At 45.0% G+C, this 19,591-nt stretch overlaps 1 protein-coding gene across 1 annotated transcript in view; it reads right to left on the reverse strand.

Annotated features, from left to right (window-relative positions):
• Positions 1-6,614, reverse strand: part of LOC306751513 (LIM/homeobox protein LMX-1.2-like) — a gene marked incomplete at both ends in the record, with an annotated part of 39,982 nt that extends 33,368 nt beyond the window's left edge. Inside the window, 2 exons of the mRNA XM_079235095.1 lie at positions 5,257-5,446; positions 6,548-6,614. Of these exons, the coding sequence (XP_079091221.1) occupies positions 5,257-5,446; positions 6,548-6,614 (257 nt within the window). The remainder of the gene's footprint in view (positions 1-5,256; positions 5,447-6,547) is intronic.
• Between the last annotated feature and the right edge of the window lie 12,977 nt (positions 6,615-19,591).

Raw genomic sequence — 19,591 nt, forward strand, 5'->3', positions numbered from 1 at the left:
AACCTTGTTCTGTTATTAAACAAACTAAACACGTGTGGCACAGGTGAGCGCTGAGCCACACACACACACACACACACACACACACGCACACACACACACACACACACCAGCGGACAGAGATGGTGGAACAATATGTGGCGTGAAAAGCAGAGCGTCGTTGAAACGCTCCCAGGTGAAGACTGCAGCACTCTCTCCTGCTCCGGGTTACAAACGAGCCAAAGTGTGTGTGTCTTGTACCCAAAACGGGCTGCTGAAGGCTGGGTGTGGGGCGGAGACCCACAGACATGTTAGGGAAGTCAGAAAGTATTAAGAAACGGACTAACACATGTTGGTTTGAAAGTAAAAGGAATATTTCCCTTTAATTTATCATATTCACATTCAACTCCACACATAACTTACACAACAAGCACTGACAAAAAACACCTTTTTATTGGGGATTAATAATCAACCCTGGAAGACGACAGCAGTGTGTTGGCAGTGTGTTCATACACAGGATGAGATCTCCTCACATGAGGTGATGAAGACGACGCCATTGTATGATTTCATAAATATCCACATAACAGCTCCAACGATAACAGGGTGATGCGTCCAACAAACACAAGACTGAGCCTGACGCTCTGCACTGAAGTCCTAATGTGTGACTGTTTTCATGAACTATGTGGTTATTTTGCCTCAAGCTAACTTTTGTTTTGTAGAGTAATGTCTCGAGTAAAGCGCTTTATTTATTCAGGATCAGCTCATTCCTTTCATCTGCAGACCTAGAAAAGGTCGTCTATGCTTTTATGTCCCGCAGACTTGATTATTGCAACGCACATTAAAAGACTGCAGGTTGTACAACACTTGCATTCTCTCTACTGTCCTACACACATAACTATTTTACACACATAATATACACACATATACATCATTTATTTTTGTGCAACACTGTTATATCTTTTATATTTTGTGCCTTATTTTTATTTATTTTTTACCTTTGGTTTATTCTAATTCTGTGTGTTAGGAGGACCCAGCAAAATAAGCTCTTCATTGAATAGAATAACTGTCTGTTATCTGTGTATATGACAGTAAAAACATCTTGAATCTTGTCCACCAGGGGGCGTCTCCTCTGGTTGTATAGAAGTCTATATAAATGACTCTACTTCTAACATTGTAAACATGAGCTTGTGTCTCAATCTCTAGTTTCAAGTCTTCTTCAATACAGCATGATGTTCATTTAGTAGATTATGGTCATTTAGAGTCAAACAGACCATAAAGAGGAATATGCTTTAGGGCGGGGCTTACTGTGATTGACAGCCACTACCAGAGATGTAAATGGAGTCTTTACATCACTTCTCCATATTATAAATATGGTCACTTTTGTTCACTGGTTGCAATAAAAACCAACATGGCAATGGCCTTGTCTATTAGTCCAGATACCCCACACGTGTGTAAAAATACATAAAAGGGAGCTTTTCATAATATGTTCCATTAGAAAGCCAAAATACGAAGATGATAATGTGTTATAAGTCCTTTAAATGAGGAAGTAAAAACCTAGTGAGCCATGTTTTATTGACAAGTCCAATGGAACCCGTGGATATGTCAAATCCATCAGATTTGAAGCCCCTTTTAAATAAATGTCGGTATGCTTTATAGGGAGTGAATGCGTGTGTGTGTGTGTGTGTGTGTGTGTGTGTGTGTGTGTGTGTGTGTGTGTGTGTGTGTGTGTGTGTGTGTGTGTGTGTGTGTGTGTACGCGCTTTGAGACTACTGATATGTGTTGTTGCTTTTCCTTCCAGGTTGTAAAAACATGAGCGCAGCGGCTACAGAGCAGTGGAGTTCACCTCCTCTCAGGCTGAGTCTGTGAGGACCGAGGAGCCGCGATTAAACCCTCGGCCACTCGTTTTATTGCCGTTACATCAATATTTCTTCTCCCTGAATGGCGAAGGAAGCAATTTAAGCCACCGCATAAAGCAGCGAGGCGGCAGCCCGGGAGAAATCCTCCCGACGCTATCTCTGACCCGGATCCTGAGCCGCACTTGATTAAAAAACAACATTTAATAAGACGATGCCCCGGTAGTCAACAAAGACTGTAGCGCTCACACAGGGAGGAACAAGCAGACGTACAGGGTAACACTGTGATTTGGCCCATTTTTACCATCTATAAAGTATGTAGACAATTAATAAATGGTTTGGAACGGTCCTTTTCCAAAGGTGTGGTCGCACAACAATGTATGTTGGGTCACCAAAACATTTTCTTTTATTTAAAATGTATATCTGCAGTTCACTTTTGGGACACAAGAGGGAGCCTGAATGTTCGTCGTGTTCCGATAACTAACTGAATCCAATATGAGAGGCTAGCGTACATTTATCCTAAATGCATTTATTCTGTACAAAGTATTTAACAAGAGTATATGTTTTCAATATCATGCATGAAACAACGTGGTGATTCATTGAATGTAAATCTCTTCTAAATGGCTGGTTTAGCCGTTTGAGAAAAGAGCGATCAGGAACGCACACATTCATTCGGATAAAGATGTGTAGATGAGGCCCGTTGTGAATCGGGTCATTTATGTCTTCTTTTTTTTTTCGATGGGTCTCAAGAAAAATAGTTTCAGGAAACACAGGTTTAGAACTCACTGCAGCGTAGTTATGGTTACAGCTCAAAGGACATTTTAGGTGTCATACCTCTGCACCTTCAGATTCACTCAATTGTTTTCTCTCATTTATGAAACATTTCCTTTCAGAAATAATTCTGTGGCATTCAATATAAATTAAGTGTCTAATTTCTAATAGCGCTCTGATGATTTTAAATATTCCTAACATTAACCTATGATATTTCTCTCTTTCACTATTGTGTTCTTAGGCTTTATTAAATTGATTGACATGATTGTGTTGTTTGTAACCTATCAAATGGTCATTTCTTCTCATATCCATAAATCCAGTGAGTGTCCAGAGCTTCTCCACATCAGTGAAAGACATTAGTTTGTTGGCCGTCGGTGTTTGTAACTCGTGACGATCAACAGATCAGGAAGAAGAACGAAGAAATATAAAGAATAAAACAAAGAGATTTGTTTTTTCTTAAAAATCAATTCATGGATTATTTTCGTCCCTCTTGGAATTATTTAAATGTACACGTGGCTGAAAGAAATACGTTTGAACGATTTGGAGCATTTTATTTTATGTCCACATCTTGAAATGCAAAGTGTTGTGAACTTTACTGTCTTTGTTTGCATCCGATGTAAAATATCCAATAATGTCTCTCAGAATTCATCTCTGCATTTTAAACGCTGACCCTCAGGATTAACTCATGTTTAACAATTCAAGCATTAAGTTGAAACACACTTTGAGAAATGGAGACTTATGGTTGTTATTATTTTATTTTTACTGAAACTAATCATACCACTATGATAATTTTGTGTTAATCTTTATTGTATTATTGCTTAGTATATTAGACTTTAGTTTACAATGTCTCACTATTAAAAAAAGCTGAAATATATGTACATTTATTTTTGGTGAAATCTTGTTTATATTTTTTTTAACTACATATTTATATCTATATTTGAAAAGATAAAACATTTAAAATATATCTATGCAGGCTTTTATTTTTTGTATTAATTGTTTGACAAATTTGATTTTATTGTGGAATAACATAGCATTTCATCATAACTAAATATAATCATTCTATTTCTATTCTATATATTTTTGTTCATTTCAACTGAACCCGTCTCGTCTCCATCACTCAGTCAAATACACTTTGTATATTTGGCAAAAAATACAATTGTTAAATTGTATTTTTCTTTGACACATATTTGACCTCACACTTGTTTTATCTCTTGTTGTAGTCTTGTGTAATTTTAAATCTTCCTCATCTTCATCATATGTAACAATTTTGTATTTCTTTTTTAGATGGTGTTCCAAAAACCAACGAACAAAAAAAAATGACAAATAAGGGGTTAAAGAGGTTAAAGGTCAATCTGTGTTGTGAAATTCCCCGTTTCCCGGGTTTGAAGGAATGGGACGCCGCGCCGTGTGGCGTATTATGGGATGCGTGTGGCCCATTGTGGGCGGCAGACCTCCAGCCAGCGTCTCCAGCACCATACGGGACAAAAGGCCCTTAAAGAAAAGCAGACAGCCTCACAGAGAAGCCCAGCAGAGGGCCGATGTGACAGGCAGACGGCCCGCTGTCAGCGCTGCAAGGCTGTCTGGGAAACAGAAAAAAGGAAAGACCTCCAGAGGAAAGACCACCCAGCTGCACCAACACTCAGTTAACCACTTCCAATTGGCCGCCGCCGCGTTTACACTGCTCTCTGCTGTGAGCAACACTCCTACCGCTCACAACTTAGCACTCTTCTTCTGTGCCATTTGGATTCCTAAAACCAGGGCCTGCACATCTTCTACAGCAGGCTGGGTGCTGGGGTTCTGCTCACTGGTAACCGCTGTGAATTATGAAGTTACTAGTTATGAGGTGTGTGTCTGGCCATGCTGTAACAACACAACGCTCCACCCAAAGCTCCTTTCAACCACAGCACGTTGTCCAGCTGCACCTCACCCTGCATCTACAGCATTATTAGTTATGCCATATTTAAAGCAACCTGTGCATATTTTAGAGCCCCCATTCATTCCAAACTAATGCGACTCGGCCTACACATTAAGGTCAAAGACTTCTCATTTAATGAAGTCATCCAGAAGTGATGCAATCAGTGTGTGGGCTTCTCCGGTTATTATTAATGCAACCTCTCATTTGCCCAACATGATTATTAGATTCCAGTAGCCAATGTTCTCATATTTCTTTCAAATGTAAATGTTATAATTTAATAGAAGAGATAGTCTGTGGATAAAAGAAAAATAATGAAAAAAATATATGAGAAACCGCCATGGCTGCCTTTGTTTTCCTGGATTCGTTAACCGGAGATGTGACTTACGCCATTTGCGTAAAGAACAAAGTGGCCCCGCAGTAAATAACGCCAACTTCATCAATTCACGTAGTGATATCTGTAAAGCTGAACCAAAGGATGCACTCGTTTCCCGGGGTGTTCTTCCACAGCAGGTCTGGTTCTCCTTCACGGTCTGGCTCTTATCGGCCTTCCGCCGTGTCGCGGTGCGGTGAAGAGAAGCGCGTCACCGGGAAACACACCGCGGGCCTTCGCGCTCCTGAGGAGGCCCGGCCGGCCTACACACCGCGGGATTCAACACAATAAACACACACATAGGCTACTCGGGACCGACCCCAAACACACATGCCGGCCCAGAGGCCTCAGCGCGCGGAGCGGAGCCTTACCGCTGGTAGTCGGCCTTGCAGTAGAGCCTCGTGTCCCGCAGGTAGCAGGTGGCGGTGAGCGGCCGCTGGCACGCGGCGCACTGCAGGCACTCCTCGTGCCACGTCGCGCCGTTGACCCGCAGCAGGAAGCGGTCGGAGATGACCCGCGCGCAGCCCGCGCACACCGCGGCCCGCTGGAGAGAGGCCCCGCCTGACGGGGAGGAAGTGGGACACAAATCAAACGCTTGGAACAAAGCAGGAGGAGAGGGTCCATCTTCATCCCGTCGGGTTCGCGCGCTTCATTGCACTGTTTGTTACTTATGAATAAGTCAATAAAAGGAAGAATAATGACACAAGCACCCAGTCCGGTCTAAGTCTTCTCACTGTTCTCGCTCTCTTTAACATCTCTATGAAATACCATGTAGCCTTTCTGCCACGACCTGCGTCATCAAAGAGCTTTCATAAACAGATTATGAAGCTGAAAGCTATACTTTCATATGGCTGGCCGAGGCCGGGCCTCCATTATGGCTCACAGCTCTGAATGTTCCTTGTGCGTTAACTGCGTCACGTGTCGAGCAGGTTTAAGGTTCAGAACATCAGGGCGAGAAAATATATATTATTTCTTGATTCAATACTCAGGCCCTCCTCCCAAACTTTATACAAACATAACAAGGTGAATAGGTGACACGATTATTGTCATTGCACAACGAAATGCACACGCAGTGCGCACAAAACTATCATAAGAGTTCATAAAGAGTCATTTATGAAAAGCTGCACATGAATAGAACTGAAGAGACACGATATAAAAACTTGTTTCTTGTTTCAACCTTCATTATTGTTTACCCAGGATATATACATATATATATATATATATATGTTTAAAATCATAGCTTTAAAAATAACGACTTTCGTTGTTTCTGTCCTTATGACAGATGTATGTTATCCATAGCAGAGCTCTCTATAGGCTTATTGTTAACTTATGGTTCATAATAATATCAAGAATAATAGTATATATATATATATATAATTTAAACATTATAATATGTATCTATATATTGTTATTATTATTAATAATAATATTAAGATGCCTATGCATGTATAGTTTTTCCTCCAATACTTCGATATATATGGATATTTACGTATCCATTCATACGTGTATCTATATATTATTATTAATAATAATATTAAATGAATACTATAATTATTCTAATAAGCCAAATCTTAGAGCTGAATGAAGATCTGCTGAAACGTCATCAAAGAAAGAAAAGAAAGAGCAGGAAACCCCTCCGCGGTAACGAGGCCGTGAACTCACCGATCATGCCGTCCAGAGAGCCCGCATCAGTCCGCAGACGATCCTCTATTTTAATGTCGTTCAGCATCTCAACCCGCGGCGCGCGGACCGCCGCAGACACGCGCGAGCCTCTCCGGAGACCTGTTGCCACTTCCACGAGCCGCGAGGACCCGGTCTGCGGGACGAGGTCCCGGTCTGCGGAACGAGGACCCGGTCTACGGGACGAGGACCCGGTCTACTGGACGAGGACCCGGTCTGCGGAACGAGGACCCGGTCTGCGGGACGAGGACCCGGTCTACGGGACGAGGACCCGATCTACGGGACGAGAACCCGGTCTGCGGGACAAGGCCCTGGTCTGCGGGACAAATCCCCCACAAAGCCTGGCAGCGGCGGACCTGCACAGCAACGCGATGGTGAGTTTGTAAAATCCGCGAAGTTGAACGAAATAACCCCAGACGAGCTCTCAGTCTCCGGGGAAGACCTGCGGAGGAGGACCGGCGGAGGAGGACCGGCGGAGGAGGACCGGCAGCAGCGGGTACATCCAGGGGTGTGACGGGAGAGGGTCCGGCGGTCCTAACCTGGATGTGCCATCCCGAGCAAGAGCTCCTTCAAGGAGGGTCACGGCAGCTGGAGCCCTCTTCCTCGTTCTCCTCCTCCTCCTCCTCCTCTTCCTCCTCCTCCTTCTCCTCCTCCTCCTCCTCCTCCTCCTCCTCCTCTTCCTCCTCCTCCTTCTTCTCCTCCTCCTCCTCCTCCTCCTCCTCCCTCGCCGCTCTGCAGCGGTATTGGTGCCGGGGGTCCGGGTGGATCCGCTTTCACGAGGAGCTGCACAGTGACTCTGATCCCATCTCCTCGTGACCTCACACCGGGCAGTGGCCCCGGGCCTCCCGGTACTCTGCCTTCTCCCCGAAAACCTCCTCCATGCGCGCGCGGGGTGACATGAGCAGACCTGCAGCCCGCCTTCTGGGGGTTCAGCGCCGGTCTGCAGGCGGGTCCGGGTCTTTAGACTCAAGTTCACTATTCAAAGTCCGGGATTCATGACTTCTGATTGCACCGGCAGCATCAGACCCGCATGATGAGCAGGACCCCCACACAGGGACCCCTCAGACCGCCTCCACCGAGGCCTGCAGAGGGGAGAGGATCCAGAACCCCAAAGAGGGTCCTGACCCCCTGGTCGGTGTTAGGAGGTCTCCGTTTACTGAAAGAATCATTTAGCATTTAACTAGTTTTTTAAAAACGAAAATTACAAATAATTACAAACAATTAGAAGATTTTTTTTTTAAAGGTCTATAGTCAGAATTGTTGGTGTGTGTGTGTGTGTGTGTGTGTGTGTGTGTGTGTGTGTGTGTGTGTGTGTGTGTGTGTGTGTGTGTGTGTGTGTGTGTGTGTGTAACATTAAGGCCACGCCCTGTAACAATGTATCTGGATTGTGAACATATTTAAGCAGTTTATTTCATCACCCCGGTATCAAATATATAAATATTAAACATCTTTTATACGCATTCCCTCATTATTCGTGCTGCTGTCTAGAATCCATAATTATATTCATTTTTATGTATCTTTTTATTTTTAGTGGGCTTTGAACGGCGGGCCTCTAAGTCTGTCAACATCACCTCACGACCCGCACACCTTTTCTATTTTATCTTCTATTTTATCTTCTTCTATTTTATTGCCACAGATTAGATCTGCACGTGCAGCCTGCTGTCTCATTTGCATAATGACGCGCAACTGTTCAAAGGAAACTTTCACAATGCGGATAAATATTCACGCCTCTATTATTGAATATTACGCACAGATAGCATCACGTGATTCAGACATTAGATATCCGGCGCTTTCCAATAAAGCCTTTCAGATTGATCCGCGCCCGCAGGCCTGAGATCAGCTGTTTGGAAAGCAATATAAAGTCATCAGCTGTCCGCGGCGCGCGCTGCGTTTAGCTCGCAGATAGGAATCATCGTGATGTATGAGGCGCGCGAGGAGGCCTTTATTAACGGAAATGAAATCCATTGAAAGACGCGCGCGGGTCGGGTTCAATTAGGCGCGTGGGAGAAGTGTGTGTGTGTGTGGGGGGGGGGGGGGGGGGGGGGGGGCTCTAGACCCGCAGACCCGACCTCCTGTTACCCTCCAGGCCCGTAGACCCGTTAACCTGTAGACCTGTATACCTGTAGACCTGTAGACCTGTAGACCTGTAGACCCGTATACCTGTAGACCTGTAGACCTGTAAAGTCCTCCTGTTCCTTATAGAACACAGGTTGTTGTATTAGGTTGATTGGATGAAACCGTCAGCCTCTCCAAGACATTATAGGAGAACTCATATTAAAAAAAGGTTATATACAAATAAACTTATATTTTTTTATATACGATCAGCAAAGTTTCTAAAGGAATTGTAAACGATGGTTAAAGAAAATGGATTCCAAAAAAAAAAGAAAGTGTATATATATATATATATATATATATATATATATATATATATATATATATATATATATATATATATATGATGATTCATGCACAGCGTTTAATCTGAAGTTGTATTACTGAACAAGGTTATTAATATGACTATTATTAGGCCATCATAAACCTGTTGTTAATCAACATGTTCATTTCATGTTCAGTTCGATTCATTATTGAATATGTTTGCTTGTTTTACAGGTTTTTTTTCTTCATTTCATAATGATTCAAAGTCCTTCATTCTTTTAGAAACATTCATTTTGTGTGCACATAAAACCCTGAACCGATGGCAGAGCCTCCGTGAGGGAGGGTGGGTCGTCTCCATGTGGGTCCAGTCCTGACGCCCGGTGGGCAAAAGATGAAGCTCATGGAAACACACTGAGGTCAGAAAGCAGAGCTCAGAGGAGAACAGGGAGATGAATAACGTTGTAATTGGAAGTACATAAGAAAGAAGAATCCCTCAAAAACCATCCTTGATGGATTCCCTTTGATGGAAGCTGTCAAATACGTCTCACACCTGTTATTTTAATGGGAGGCAACCTTAATTAATACAAACCCAACAACGTAACATCATCTGCATTGAGAGAACATGACAGGAAGAATCATTGCTATGAGTGCATTTATTATCCTTATATATAACAATATATAGAACAATACAAAGAACAATAATATTCAACTCATCCGTATGTCTGTCACTCACCATCAGTCACATGTGACAACAACCCAGAAGACATTGTGACAAACATCTAGCGAGTGTGCTTCTGTCCTCAGATACACAATGTGCTCACCCTGAGCGTCACCGTTCTTTGAATACAGTCGAGCTTAGACTTTTAGTTTTTAACACAATATACTCTGATGTCAGTCAGGAGGCAACCTCCGGTTCTAAAGAGTGAAGCTGATGTGGAAGTGTCTGAAAACCTGCATTCTCTCTCCTGACCACCAGGGGGTGACTCCTCTGGTTGTATAGAAGTCTATGCTTCATGTGTTAAACCTGCATTCTCTCTCCTGACCACCAGGGGGTGACTCCTCTGGTTGTATAGAAGTCTATGCTTCATGTGTTAAACCTGCATTCTCTCTCCTGACCACCAGGGGGCGACTCCTCTGGTTGTATAGAAGTCTATGCTTCATGTGTTAAACCTGCATTCTCTCTCCTGACCACCAGGGGGTGACTCCTCTGGTTGTATAGAAGTCTATGCTTCATGTGTTAAACCTGCATTCTCTCTAATGTCCACCAGGGGGTGACTCCTCTGGTTGTATAGAAGTCTATATAAATGACTCTACTTCTCTTGATTTATTCCCTCAGTAAACATTGAAAACATGAGTTCATGTTTTAATCTCTAGTTTCAAGTCTTCTTCAATACAGCATGATGTTCATTTAGTAAATGATGGTCATTTAGAGTTAACATGAATATAAAGGGGAATATGATTTATGGATAGAAATTGTCTTTGTTTTTTCAACGAGGTACTTTACCCATTTTGCAGTGTTTTCTTAGTTCATGAAAGATTATTTTAACATTAAAAAAGTGTCTTATTCAGCGTTCCATTGTACTTGGCTCCAACCTCTCCTGTCACTTCAGGGTTCCAAAAACCAAGATGGCGACCACCAGTAGGCCAAACTCAAGGCTTCAAAACAGTCCACAAACAAATGGGTTACTTCACGGTGACTAAGTCACTCCTTAAAGTCTAGGGATGTTAGCCTTGCCAAGAAAAGTACAAACATCTAAACCACGGCTCTTCCCTCATACCTTTTAATAGTAATAATTATTTTTATTATATACCAGAAGCACAGAAGTGCTGGATATTTACATGTTGACGTGAAAAACATAAAAGATCCTCCACAGTATATAATACTCCTGAAATGACCCTGAGGGTGACCTCTGGCTTCGGTTCTGAAATGCAGTTCCAACATATACTCAACAGAACCTCTGTTCTGCCCTACATCATATATTATATCTACAAGCCTATGAGACTAATAAATACTCTTGTCAATAATAATCATTAACACAGGTATTCTTTTGGTTATGTGCAAGTGACGTTGGGAAATACACATTTGGATTCTGTACCCTACACACACGTTTTAAAGTAAAGATGTAAAATGTGACTAAAAGGCCGGAGCCCTGCTCTCGGCACACAATATGAAGAACCAAACATCCAATATCCTAATATTCCTTTTAGCTTTGGTCTCCACCAGCACTCACACATGACCATCGTTAGAGTCTTTTCTAACGGCTTTAGATGGGAATGTAACATTTGCAGAATTTAACCTCATCTAGTTCGGCATGGTGGTGGCTAGCTTGCACGGTGGTGGCTAGCTAGCTCGGTGGTGGCTAGCACAGTGGAGGCTAGCTAGCACGGTGGTGGCTAGCTTGCACAGTGGTAGCTAGCTAACTCGGTGGTGGCTAGCACGGTGGAGGCTAGCTAGCTTGGTGGTGGCTAGCACGGTGGTGGCTGGCTAGCACGGTTGCATCATAGCAAGAGGGTCAGGGTTCGATTCCGGGCCTGGACGGCCCTTCTCTGAGGAGTTGGTATGCTCTCCCCACTCAGGGTTCGTTCTCCACAGTGCAAAGCATGCATCATGTGAGCGTAGTGCTCCGTCTCTCTGGCGACTTGTCCACCACGCCTTTCCCAATGTCAGCTGGGATCGGCTGCAGCCGCTGCAACCCGGAACAGGATAAGCCGTTAAAGATAACGGATGGATTTAATCTTTTCTTTATCTCATTTTACCCCCAGGCATATAGCGGGTTAACAGACCAAGGGACCATGCAGCCCAAGCAACAAACTCCCCAACTGCTCATTCTGCTAATTTGCAGCAGCCGCCGTCTCATAAGAAAGATGCAAAGGAAAGAGGTTTGATGTTCTTAAGCATCAGAAGCCACTCGCTGCCTGTAAACATGCTGCAACACATGTATACAAGAGGATACGAGTGTCACAGCGGCGGCGACGCTTTGATGGCATGTGCCCCACCACATTGATTTCCATCATTTCTATGATTTTAACAAGCAGCGTTTGTCAAAGAGAGCTGTAAAAACGTGTTTCAGGAAATCCGCAGCAGCTGACGTCTTCGTAAACCCGTTTTTATAATGTCTGTGTGTAAAAGCCCTGTATGATGGATCTGAGCATGGAAAGTTTAATGGAAAAGTAGGCAGTAATCTTAAAGTAGTTGTGGTGGCACCAACACAAAGCACTCTGGGTCGTTGTGTGCGGCACACTCTGTTCTGAAAAGTGAAGCCAATGTGTAAGAGTCTGGAACCTGCATTCGCTCCTCTGGTTGTCTAGAAGTCTGCAAAAATCACTACTTATCTTGATTTATCTATTTTTTGTTTAAAATACTGCAACCGAGGGAACGTTGGCTCGCTAACATTAATAAGTTTGTCTCTGGTCGTATGTCATGTCATTGGGATATTCAAACGCAACTGGTATTGAAATTACCATTTATGCTTTTTTTATTATTAATGTGACCAGATTACATGCAAAGTCAATGCAAAGACGCGGCGCCCAGCGAAAAAGCGGGCGGCACGATAGACGCGTTTGAGGCGGAGCGAACAGAGCGAAGGACGCGGCGCGAGTTGAATTATCCCAACTCCGTCGGAGAAATCGTGTGACGCAGAGTTGCGTCAGCCAATCAGCGTTGAGAATCTCTGCCCGTCATCACCGCCGTCTTGCCGTTCCTGAATGAAACTAGCGCTGGTAGCGGCTTCATTCAGACGCTGTTGGGGGACTACGGATAATATTATGAACCCAGACACCATGGAGTTTGATCTTCCGACATATATGGAATTTACACAACAAGTATAAAGCAGAACTAGTGGTTATTTCCATGGTGGATGGAGGAAACGGTATCTGTTTTACGGAGATAACCCAGACGCAGTTTCTGGAGGAGTCGGTGAAATTCACCAAGCTGTGTGCGGCTACGGATGATGTTATGAACCCAAACACGAGGGCGTTTCATGTTCCGACATGTTTGGGACTTCCACAACAAATATAAAGCAGAACTAGTGGTTATTTATTCCATGGTCGATAGCGGAAATGAAAGCTCTTTTCGTGGCAACGGAGATAAGCCACGCCCCCTTTGACGCCTTCGGTGGGAACACCCTTTTATTGTTGAGCGAGTAAAGTACCACGGTTTGGTGTGAACGCAGCATAAGTGGTTGAGAATAGCTGCTGGTGTTTTTAGCGCCCTCACATGGTTTCCATGTATACGTGTTGCCATTACAGAGCAACAACATCTGTACCCAGAAATGAAAGGAATTCAACTTTGTAGTCAACTTGAGTTAAAACCCATTTATCTTAGTTTAGTTCATTACTGCTAAGTTGCCGCTTCTTCATTGTCTTTCCAGCGCAGGTTTTAGCCGCTTCGTAGCCCCGCCCCCCAATTTAAGCATTGGACGTATACACGTGTCTAATCTGGTGTATGGAAGGCCATCTCCATTACTGGTATTTGTAGCACTTTGTATACAATACTTCTGAAAGAAAGAAGACACGCTCTCAGAGTTATTAAGACACTCTCTTTGTTATTGGTGTCTGGTGGAGGTTGTAATGTGAGACGAGTGAGGGTGTGTTAACTGTTGCTTGTGCAGTGAGATAACATGTATACGGTTTGTGTGGAAGTCACTTACCTCTGTTGTGTCTCCTCTGCAGGGTGCTGCGGCTAAAAGAGACCCCAGGGGACATGAGCGCCAATTTACAGTTCCGGGAGATACATGTAGTAATAAGAGGGTTAGTGGAATTGTTCTTGTTCAGGCTTCAGACTCTATTGTGATGTTATATTTGTTGTGGTTTGGGTAATTTGGGAAGCTGAGTTTCCAGTTGTGTGGTGTGGTTGAGGCCCTCGTCAGTGGCACGCTATGTAAAGCTGCCATGCTGCTTCATGCTACTCCGATAAGATGACTTTCATGTTTCCTGTTGGGACGCAGGGTCCATCCCAATTCTCTTCAGAGTCGTTTCCTCGCTTGAACCAGAAGTGGTTCTGCGGCGCCAAACAGACGTGACAAAGCTCACGTGAGGGAAGCGGGGATGCAATTAAGAGATACCTGGGTGGGCGGAGCCTAACCTCTGTCTTTACTTAAAGACCAGCCGCTACGTGGCCATCCGAACACTGGGTTTCTACGATGTATCGTTATGGTAACGGTGAGAGGAAGACTGCCGTCATGTAAAACAAACCATCTGTGAGTGGGTTAGGGGTCAGGGTTTTCCCACTCAAGGTTGGTTGAGGTTTAGGAAATATCATGGTTACAGTTGGGGAAAAAGAAGCCATTTTAAGACGACCAACTCTGGTCTGTTCTCTGCCAGCTGGTGTCTCGTTCTTTGGTTGAATGAATAAAATGGTTTGGCAAAGATGGAGGATGAAGGAAACATCGGAGGTTTAGACCCTGCTCCATAAGGTGCAGGTCATCCTCACGTAAAGCACATGAAGGAGCCGTGAAGTTGGGCGAGAGCAACTTCGCTTAGTTTCTGAAACTAAAGCCGTCTTTGTGGGAAAGCTCCACATGAGCAACAGAAACCTATTCACACAATATCTTCCATCACACCACATCCCAAACTATGCAAAGTCTTCTCTAAAATGGTATTTTTGCATCACAACTCTAACTCTAAACTCCAAATCTAAACATAAAACACTTCATATAAAACACCGTCATCAGCAGTCTTTGTCTTTTCACTTGAGGCATGCTTTACATGCAGAATATGGACCCTCGTGCGATGCGTTCATTCTCTAAAACAGTGTTTTTTTTATGATATTTAGATATATTTTGCTTCTTTCAGACTAGTGGAAAAGGAAAACATCCAAAACACACATTCAGGTGTTTATTTTATTACTTTGTTTTGGTAGATTTCTCCTCAATTCACCAAAAGTTAGCATTGTAATACAAAGAATCTTAATGTAATTGTTGTGAACCTCACCTGTTGTGTCTCTTTAACTCATGAGGACATGAACATGGTCTCTGTTTGGTACTGGAAGCAGAAAACATTGCAGCTACAGTCCTCTCATCCTATTTTATCCTAAATCAGAGTCTATTGTTGTGCACAGTAAAGAGAAAAACGGAATCATTTTTAAAGTGTTCAAGCTCCGATTCCTCAGTTGGTTCCAGATGAGAACACGAGGAACCAGGCCAGCGGAGCACAGAGAAGAGGACCAGCTACTGTCTTTCTAGCCAAAGACTTCTGAGCCCTGAGGTTCACCTGAACAGAGTTTCCCTCCGGGTCCCACTAGAGACGAGACGCGTCGTCGGCTGAGCAGCAGCCCGTCTGCACGGCTTCAGGCGCCCGTGGGTGCTGCCCTCTGGCCGGCCTGCCTATGCCTTTATGTGGAAACTAGTCCGTGCTCTATTAATCAAGTAAGCACAGCCCCGTCATCAGCCCATTACACGTATTTATCTCACCGTAATCGCTGACATGTTAATTACACGTAATGACAATCCGTCTCACTCAGTGCTGTAGGGGGAGGTGTGTGTGTGTGTGTGTGCACTACAGTGTACCTTTCCTGATGATTCACTGGTAAAGCAGACGAAGCAAGCTTTTGAAAAGCTGGTTAGGAGCAAGTAGAGGAAGTTTAGGCTGTGAAGCAGAAACAAAACAAGTTGCCTTCTAACCGCCTGATAGGTGAAATGTTCACTACGTCAGAATTTGCTAAGCAAAGGTGTTTCAATATCTATTTAGTGCATCAACTCTTTTTGGACAAATGAAAGAAGAAAAACTGAAGCGAGCGTAAAAACGTTCTTGGCACAATGGAGGAAGTTTTATTGAGCTTTTCTAATGCGATACTTCACAATACTCATAAAAATACTTGAATGTAAACTGGATGCAGCGGAACATCCTGTTATTTTTTACAGTGCATTTGAAATATTATTTATTGGGACATATTAAGCAATAATAATAAGAGAGAATGCAGCTTTAACACATGAAGCATTGATTTCTATACAACCAGAGGAGTCAATGTCAGCTTCAATGTCGAGGTTGCAAGATCCCGATTTTAAGGAATTGGTCTCCACCCCAATACAATGGAGGAAAATCAGCATTTCTTTATTTGGAAGTTGAATTATTTCTCTGACTCTGATGATTTGCGTCTCTATTCCACGTAGACTGGAACATCTGTCACTGTGATTTAGACCACAACACATGACAAAGTAGGGTCAAACATGCAGCGTTTTTCCCCGTCTGTGGTGCAGCGATGCGGCTCCACTCCATAAAGCTGCCGGCTGGAAGAGCCACATGTTTGCTGTAGAGCTAATTGACTTGTTTGAGAGTAAACCGTTGAGAAAATAAAGACACACAGAGATGAAACGCTGCAGGAGAAATGAGCCACCTGCAGCGCGTGCCAATTCAAAGCAGTGGAAGGCGACCGCACTGGGAGACTCCCGTTAGCTGCGAACACAGCTCCTACTGCAGGCGTACAGAGACCGGATGGCCCGTGCCAACGGGTCCGGCACCCCATACTCCTGCAGCACCCCCCACAAAAACCCCCGAGGGACTCGGTTGAAAGCCTTCTCCAAGTCTACAAAGCACATGTAGACTGGTTGGGCAAACTCCCAGGACCCCTCCAGTAATCTTGCGAGGGTAAAGAGCTGGTCCACTGTTCCACGACCGGGACGGAATCCGCACTGCTCGTCTTGAATCTGAGGTTCGACAAGCGGTCGGAGCCTCCCTTCCAGCACCCTGGCATAAGCTTTTCCCGGAGGCTGAGCAGTGTGATGCCACGATAGTTCGAGCACACTCTCCGGTCCCCCTTCTTGAAGATGGGAACCACCACCCCGGTCTGCCAGTCCATGGGCACTGTTCCCGACCACCATGCGACACTGCAAAGGCGTGTCAACCAAGACAGCCCAACAATGTCCAGCGCTTTCAGCATCTCAGGGCGGCTCTCATCAACCCCCGGCGCCTTGCCACCAAGGAGCTTTTTGACTACTTTAGTGACCTCTGCCAGGGATATGGGTGTTGGTCCCCTCTCCGGGGGACATGTTGGCCGGGTTTAGGAGTTCCTCAAAGTGCTCTTTCCACCGCCCGACGATGATGATTTGCTCTGACTCTGATGATTTGCGTCTCTATTCCACGTAGACTGGAACATCTGTCACTGTGATTTAGACCACAACACATGACAAAGTAGGGTCAAACATGCAGCGTTTTTCCCCCTCTGTGGTGCAGCGATGCGGCTCCACTCCATAAAGCTGCCGGCTGGAAGAGCCACATGTTTGCTGTAGAGCTAATTGACTTGTTTGAGAGTAAACCGTTGAGAAAATAAAGACACACAGAGATGAAACGCTGCAGGAGAAATGTGCCACCTGCAGCGCGTGCCAATTCAAAGCAGTGGAAGGCGACCGCACTGGGAGGCTCCCGTTAGCTGCGAACACAGCTCCTCCTGCAGGCGTACAGAGACCGGATGGCCCGTGCCAACGGGTCCGGCACCCCATACTCCCGCAGCACCCCCTACAAAAACCCCCGAGGGACTCGGTTGAAAGCCTTCTCCAAGTCTACAAAGCACATGTAGACTGGTTGGGCAAACTCCCAGGACCCCTCCAGTAATCTTGCGAGGGTAAAGAGCTGGTCCACTGTTCCACGACCGGGACGGAATACGCACTGCTCGTCTTGAATCTGAGGTTCGACAAGCGGTCGGAGCCTCCTTTCCAGCACCCTGGCATAAGCTTTTCCCGGGAGGCTGAGCAGTGTGTCCCGGCGCCTTGCCACCAAGGAGCTTTTTGACTACCTTAGTGACCTCTGCCAGGGATATGGGTGTTGGTCCCTTCTCCGGGGGACATGTTGGCCGGGTTTAGGAGTTCCTCAAAGTGCTCTTTCCACCGCCCGACGATGTCCCCAGTCCGGGTCAGCAGTTCCCCCCCTCCCCCCCCCCCCCTCCCCCTCCCCCGCTGAGAACAGCCTGGGGTAGCCCCTGCTTTCCCTTCCTGAGCCGTCGGAATGTTTGCCAGAACTTCCTTGAGGCCAACCGAAAGTCCTTCTCCATAGCCTCCCCGAACTCCTCCCATGCCCGAGTTTTAGCATCCGCGACCATTGCAGCTGCAGCCCTTCTGGCCTGCCGGTACCCGTCAGCTGCTTCAGGAGACCCCTGGGCCAGCCAGGCCCGAAAGGCCTCCTTCTTCAGTTTGACGGCTTCCCTCACCCCCGGTGTCCACCACCGGGTTCTCGGGTTGCCGCCACGACAGGCACCGATGACCTTCTGGCCACAGCTCCGAGCAGCCGTTTCCACAATAGAGGCTTTGAACATGGTCCACTTGGGTTCCATGTCCCCAGCCTCCCTCGGGATTTGTGAGAAGTTCTTCCGGAGGTGGGAGTTGAGGACCTCCCGGACAGGATCCTCCGCCAGACGTTCCCAGTTCACCCTCACTACACGTTTGGGCTTGCCAGGTCTTTCTAGCCGACTCCCCCGCCATCTGATCCAACTCACCACCAGGTGGTGATCAGTTGACAGCTCTGCTCCTCTCTTCACCCGAGTGTCCAAGACATACGGCCGCAGATCAGATGATACGATTACAAAGTCGATCATTGATCTCCGGCCTAAGGTGTTCTGGTACCAGGTACACTTATGAGCCACCTTATGCTCGAACATGGTGTTTGTTATGGACAAACTGTGGCTAGCACAGAAGTCCAACAACAAAACACCATTCGGGTTCAGATCGGGCAAGCCGTTCCTCCCAATCACGCCCCGCCAGGTTTCTCTGTCATTGCCCACGTGAGCGTTGAAGTCTCCCAGGAGAACTATGGAGTCGGCAGGCGGCGCCCTTTCCAGGACCCCTCCCACCGACTCCAAGAAGGCCGGATACTCTGAAATGCTGTTCGGTGGATAAGCACAAACAACAGTCAGAGCCTTACTCCCCGCAACGAGAGGGTCGCAGGGAGGCGACCCTCTCGTTCTCCGGGGAAAACTCCAACATAGCGGCGCTCAGCCGGGGGCTCGTGAATATCCTCACTCCCGCCCGGCGCCTCTCACCCAAGGCAACTCCAGAATATACATATATATACACACATATATACACACATATATATATATATATATATATATATATATATATATAAAAATATATATATATATATATATATATATATATATATATATATACAGTGTTGGGGTAGTTACTCAGAAAAGGTAACTAGTTACAAGTTACTAGTTACTTCTAAAAATTGTAACTAGATTACTTTACTAGTTACTGCATTTGAAAAGTAACTTCACTACTAGTTACTTTACTTTCCTTTTTTTTTAAGCGAATGTCCAAATTAACTGCAAAGATACATGGACAAACATCATGGCCCTTTCATCACTTTATGTTCAATAAAGGGCATCTCTTAGCCTTTCCACATAGTGTATTGTAAACATGTAAAACAAAATGGCATATAAAACTCAGCCATTAACTTGAACGAACATTAACCCTGTTCACACTGTCTGACCAAAGAAATATGCCTCACTTTAAAATCCACAAACAACAGGATACAAGCTGTGTATGGTGGGGACATTCAGGTCAAACAGCATAACACATTAAAAACAGACTTTTGGAAACATGAGACCCCACTAAACCAAATGGGGGCCGACTCCTAAGAACAAAACCAGCTTGTTATAGGAATCATTGTAGTGGTTTAAGAAAAATAGAAAAATAAATGGCACTTTTTCCCATAAAA

Source organism: Taurulus bubalis (assembly GCF_910589615.1).
Source record: "Taurulus bubalis genome assembly, chromosome: 19".
NCBI lineage: Eukaryota > Metazoa > Chordata > Actinopteri > Perciformes > Cottidae > Taurulus > Taurulus bubalis.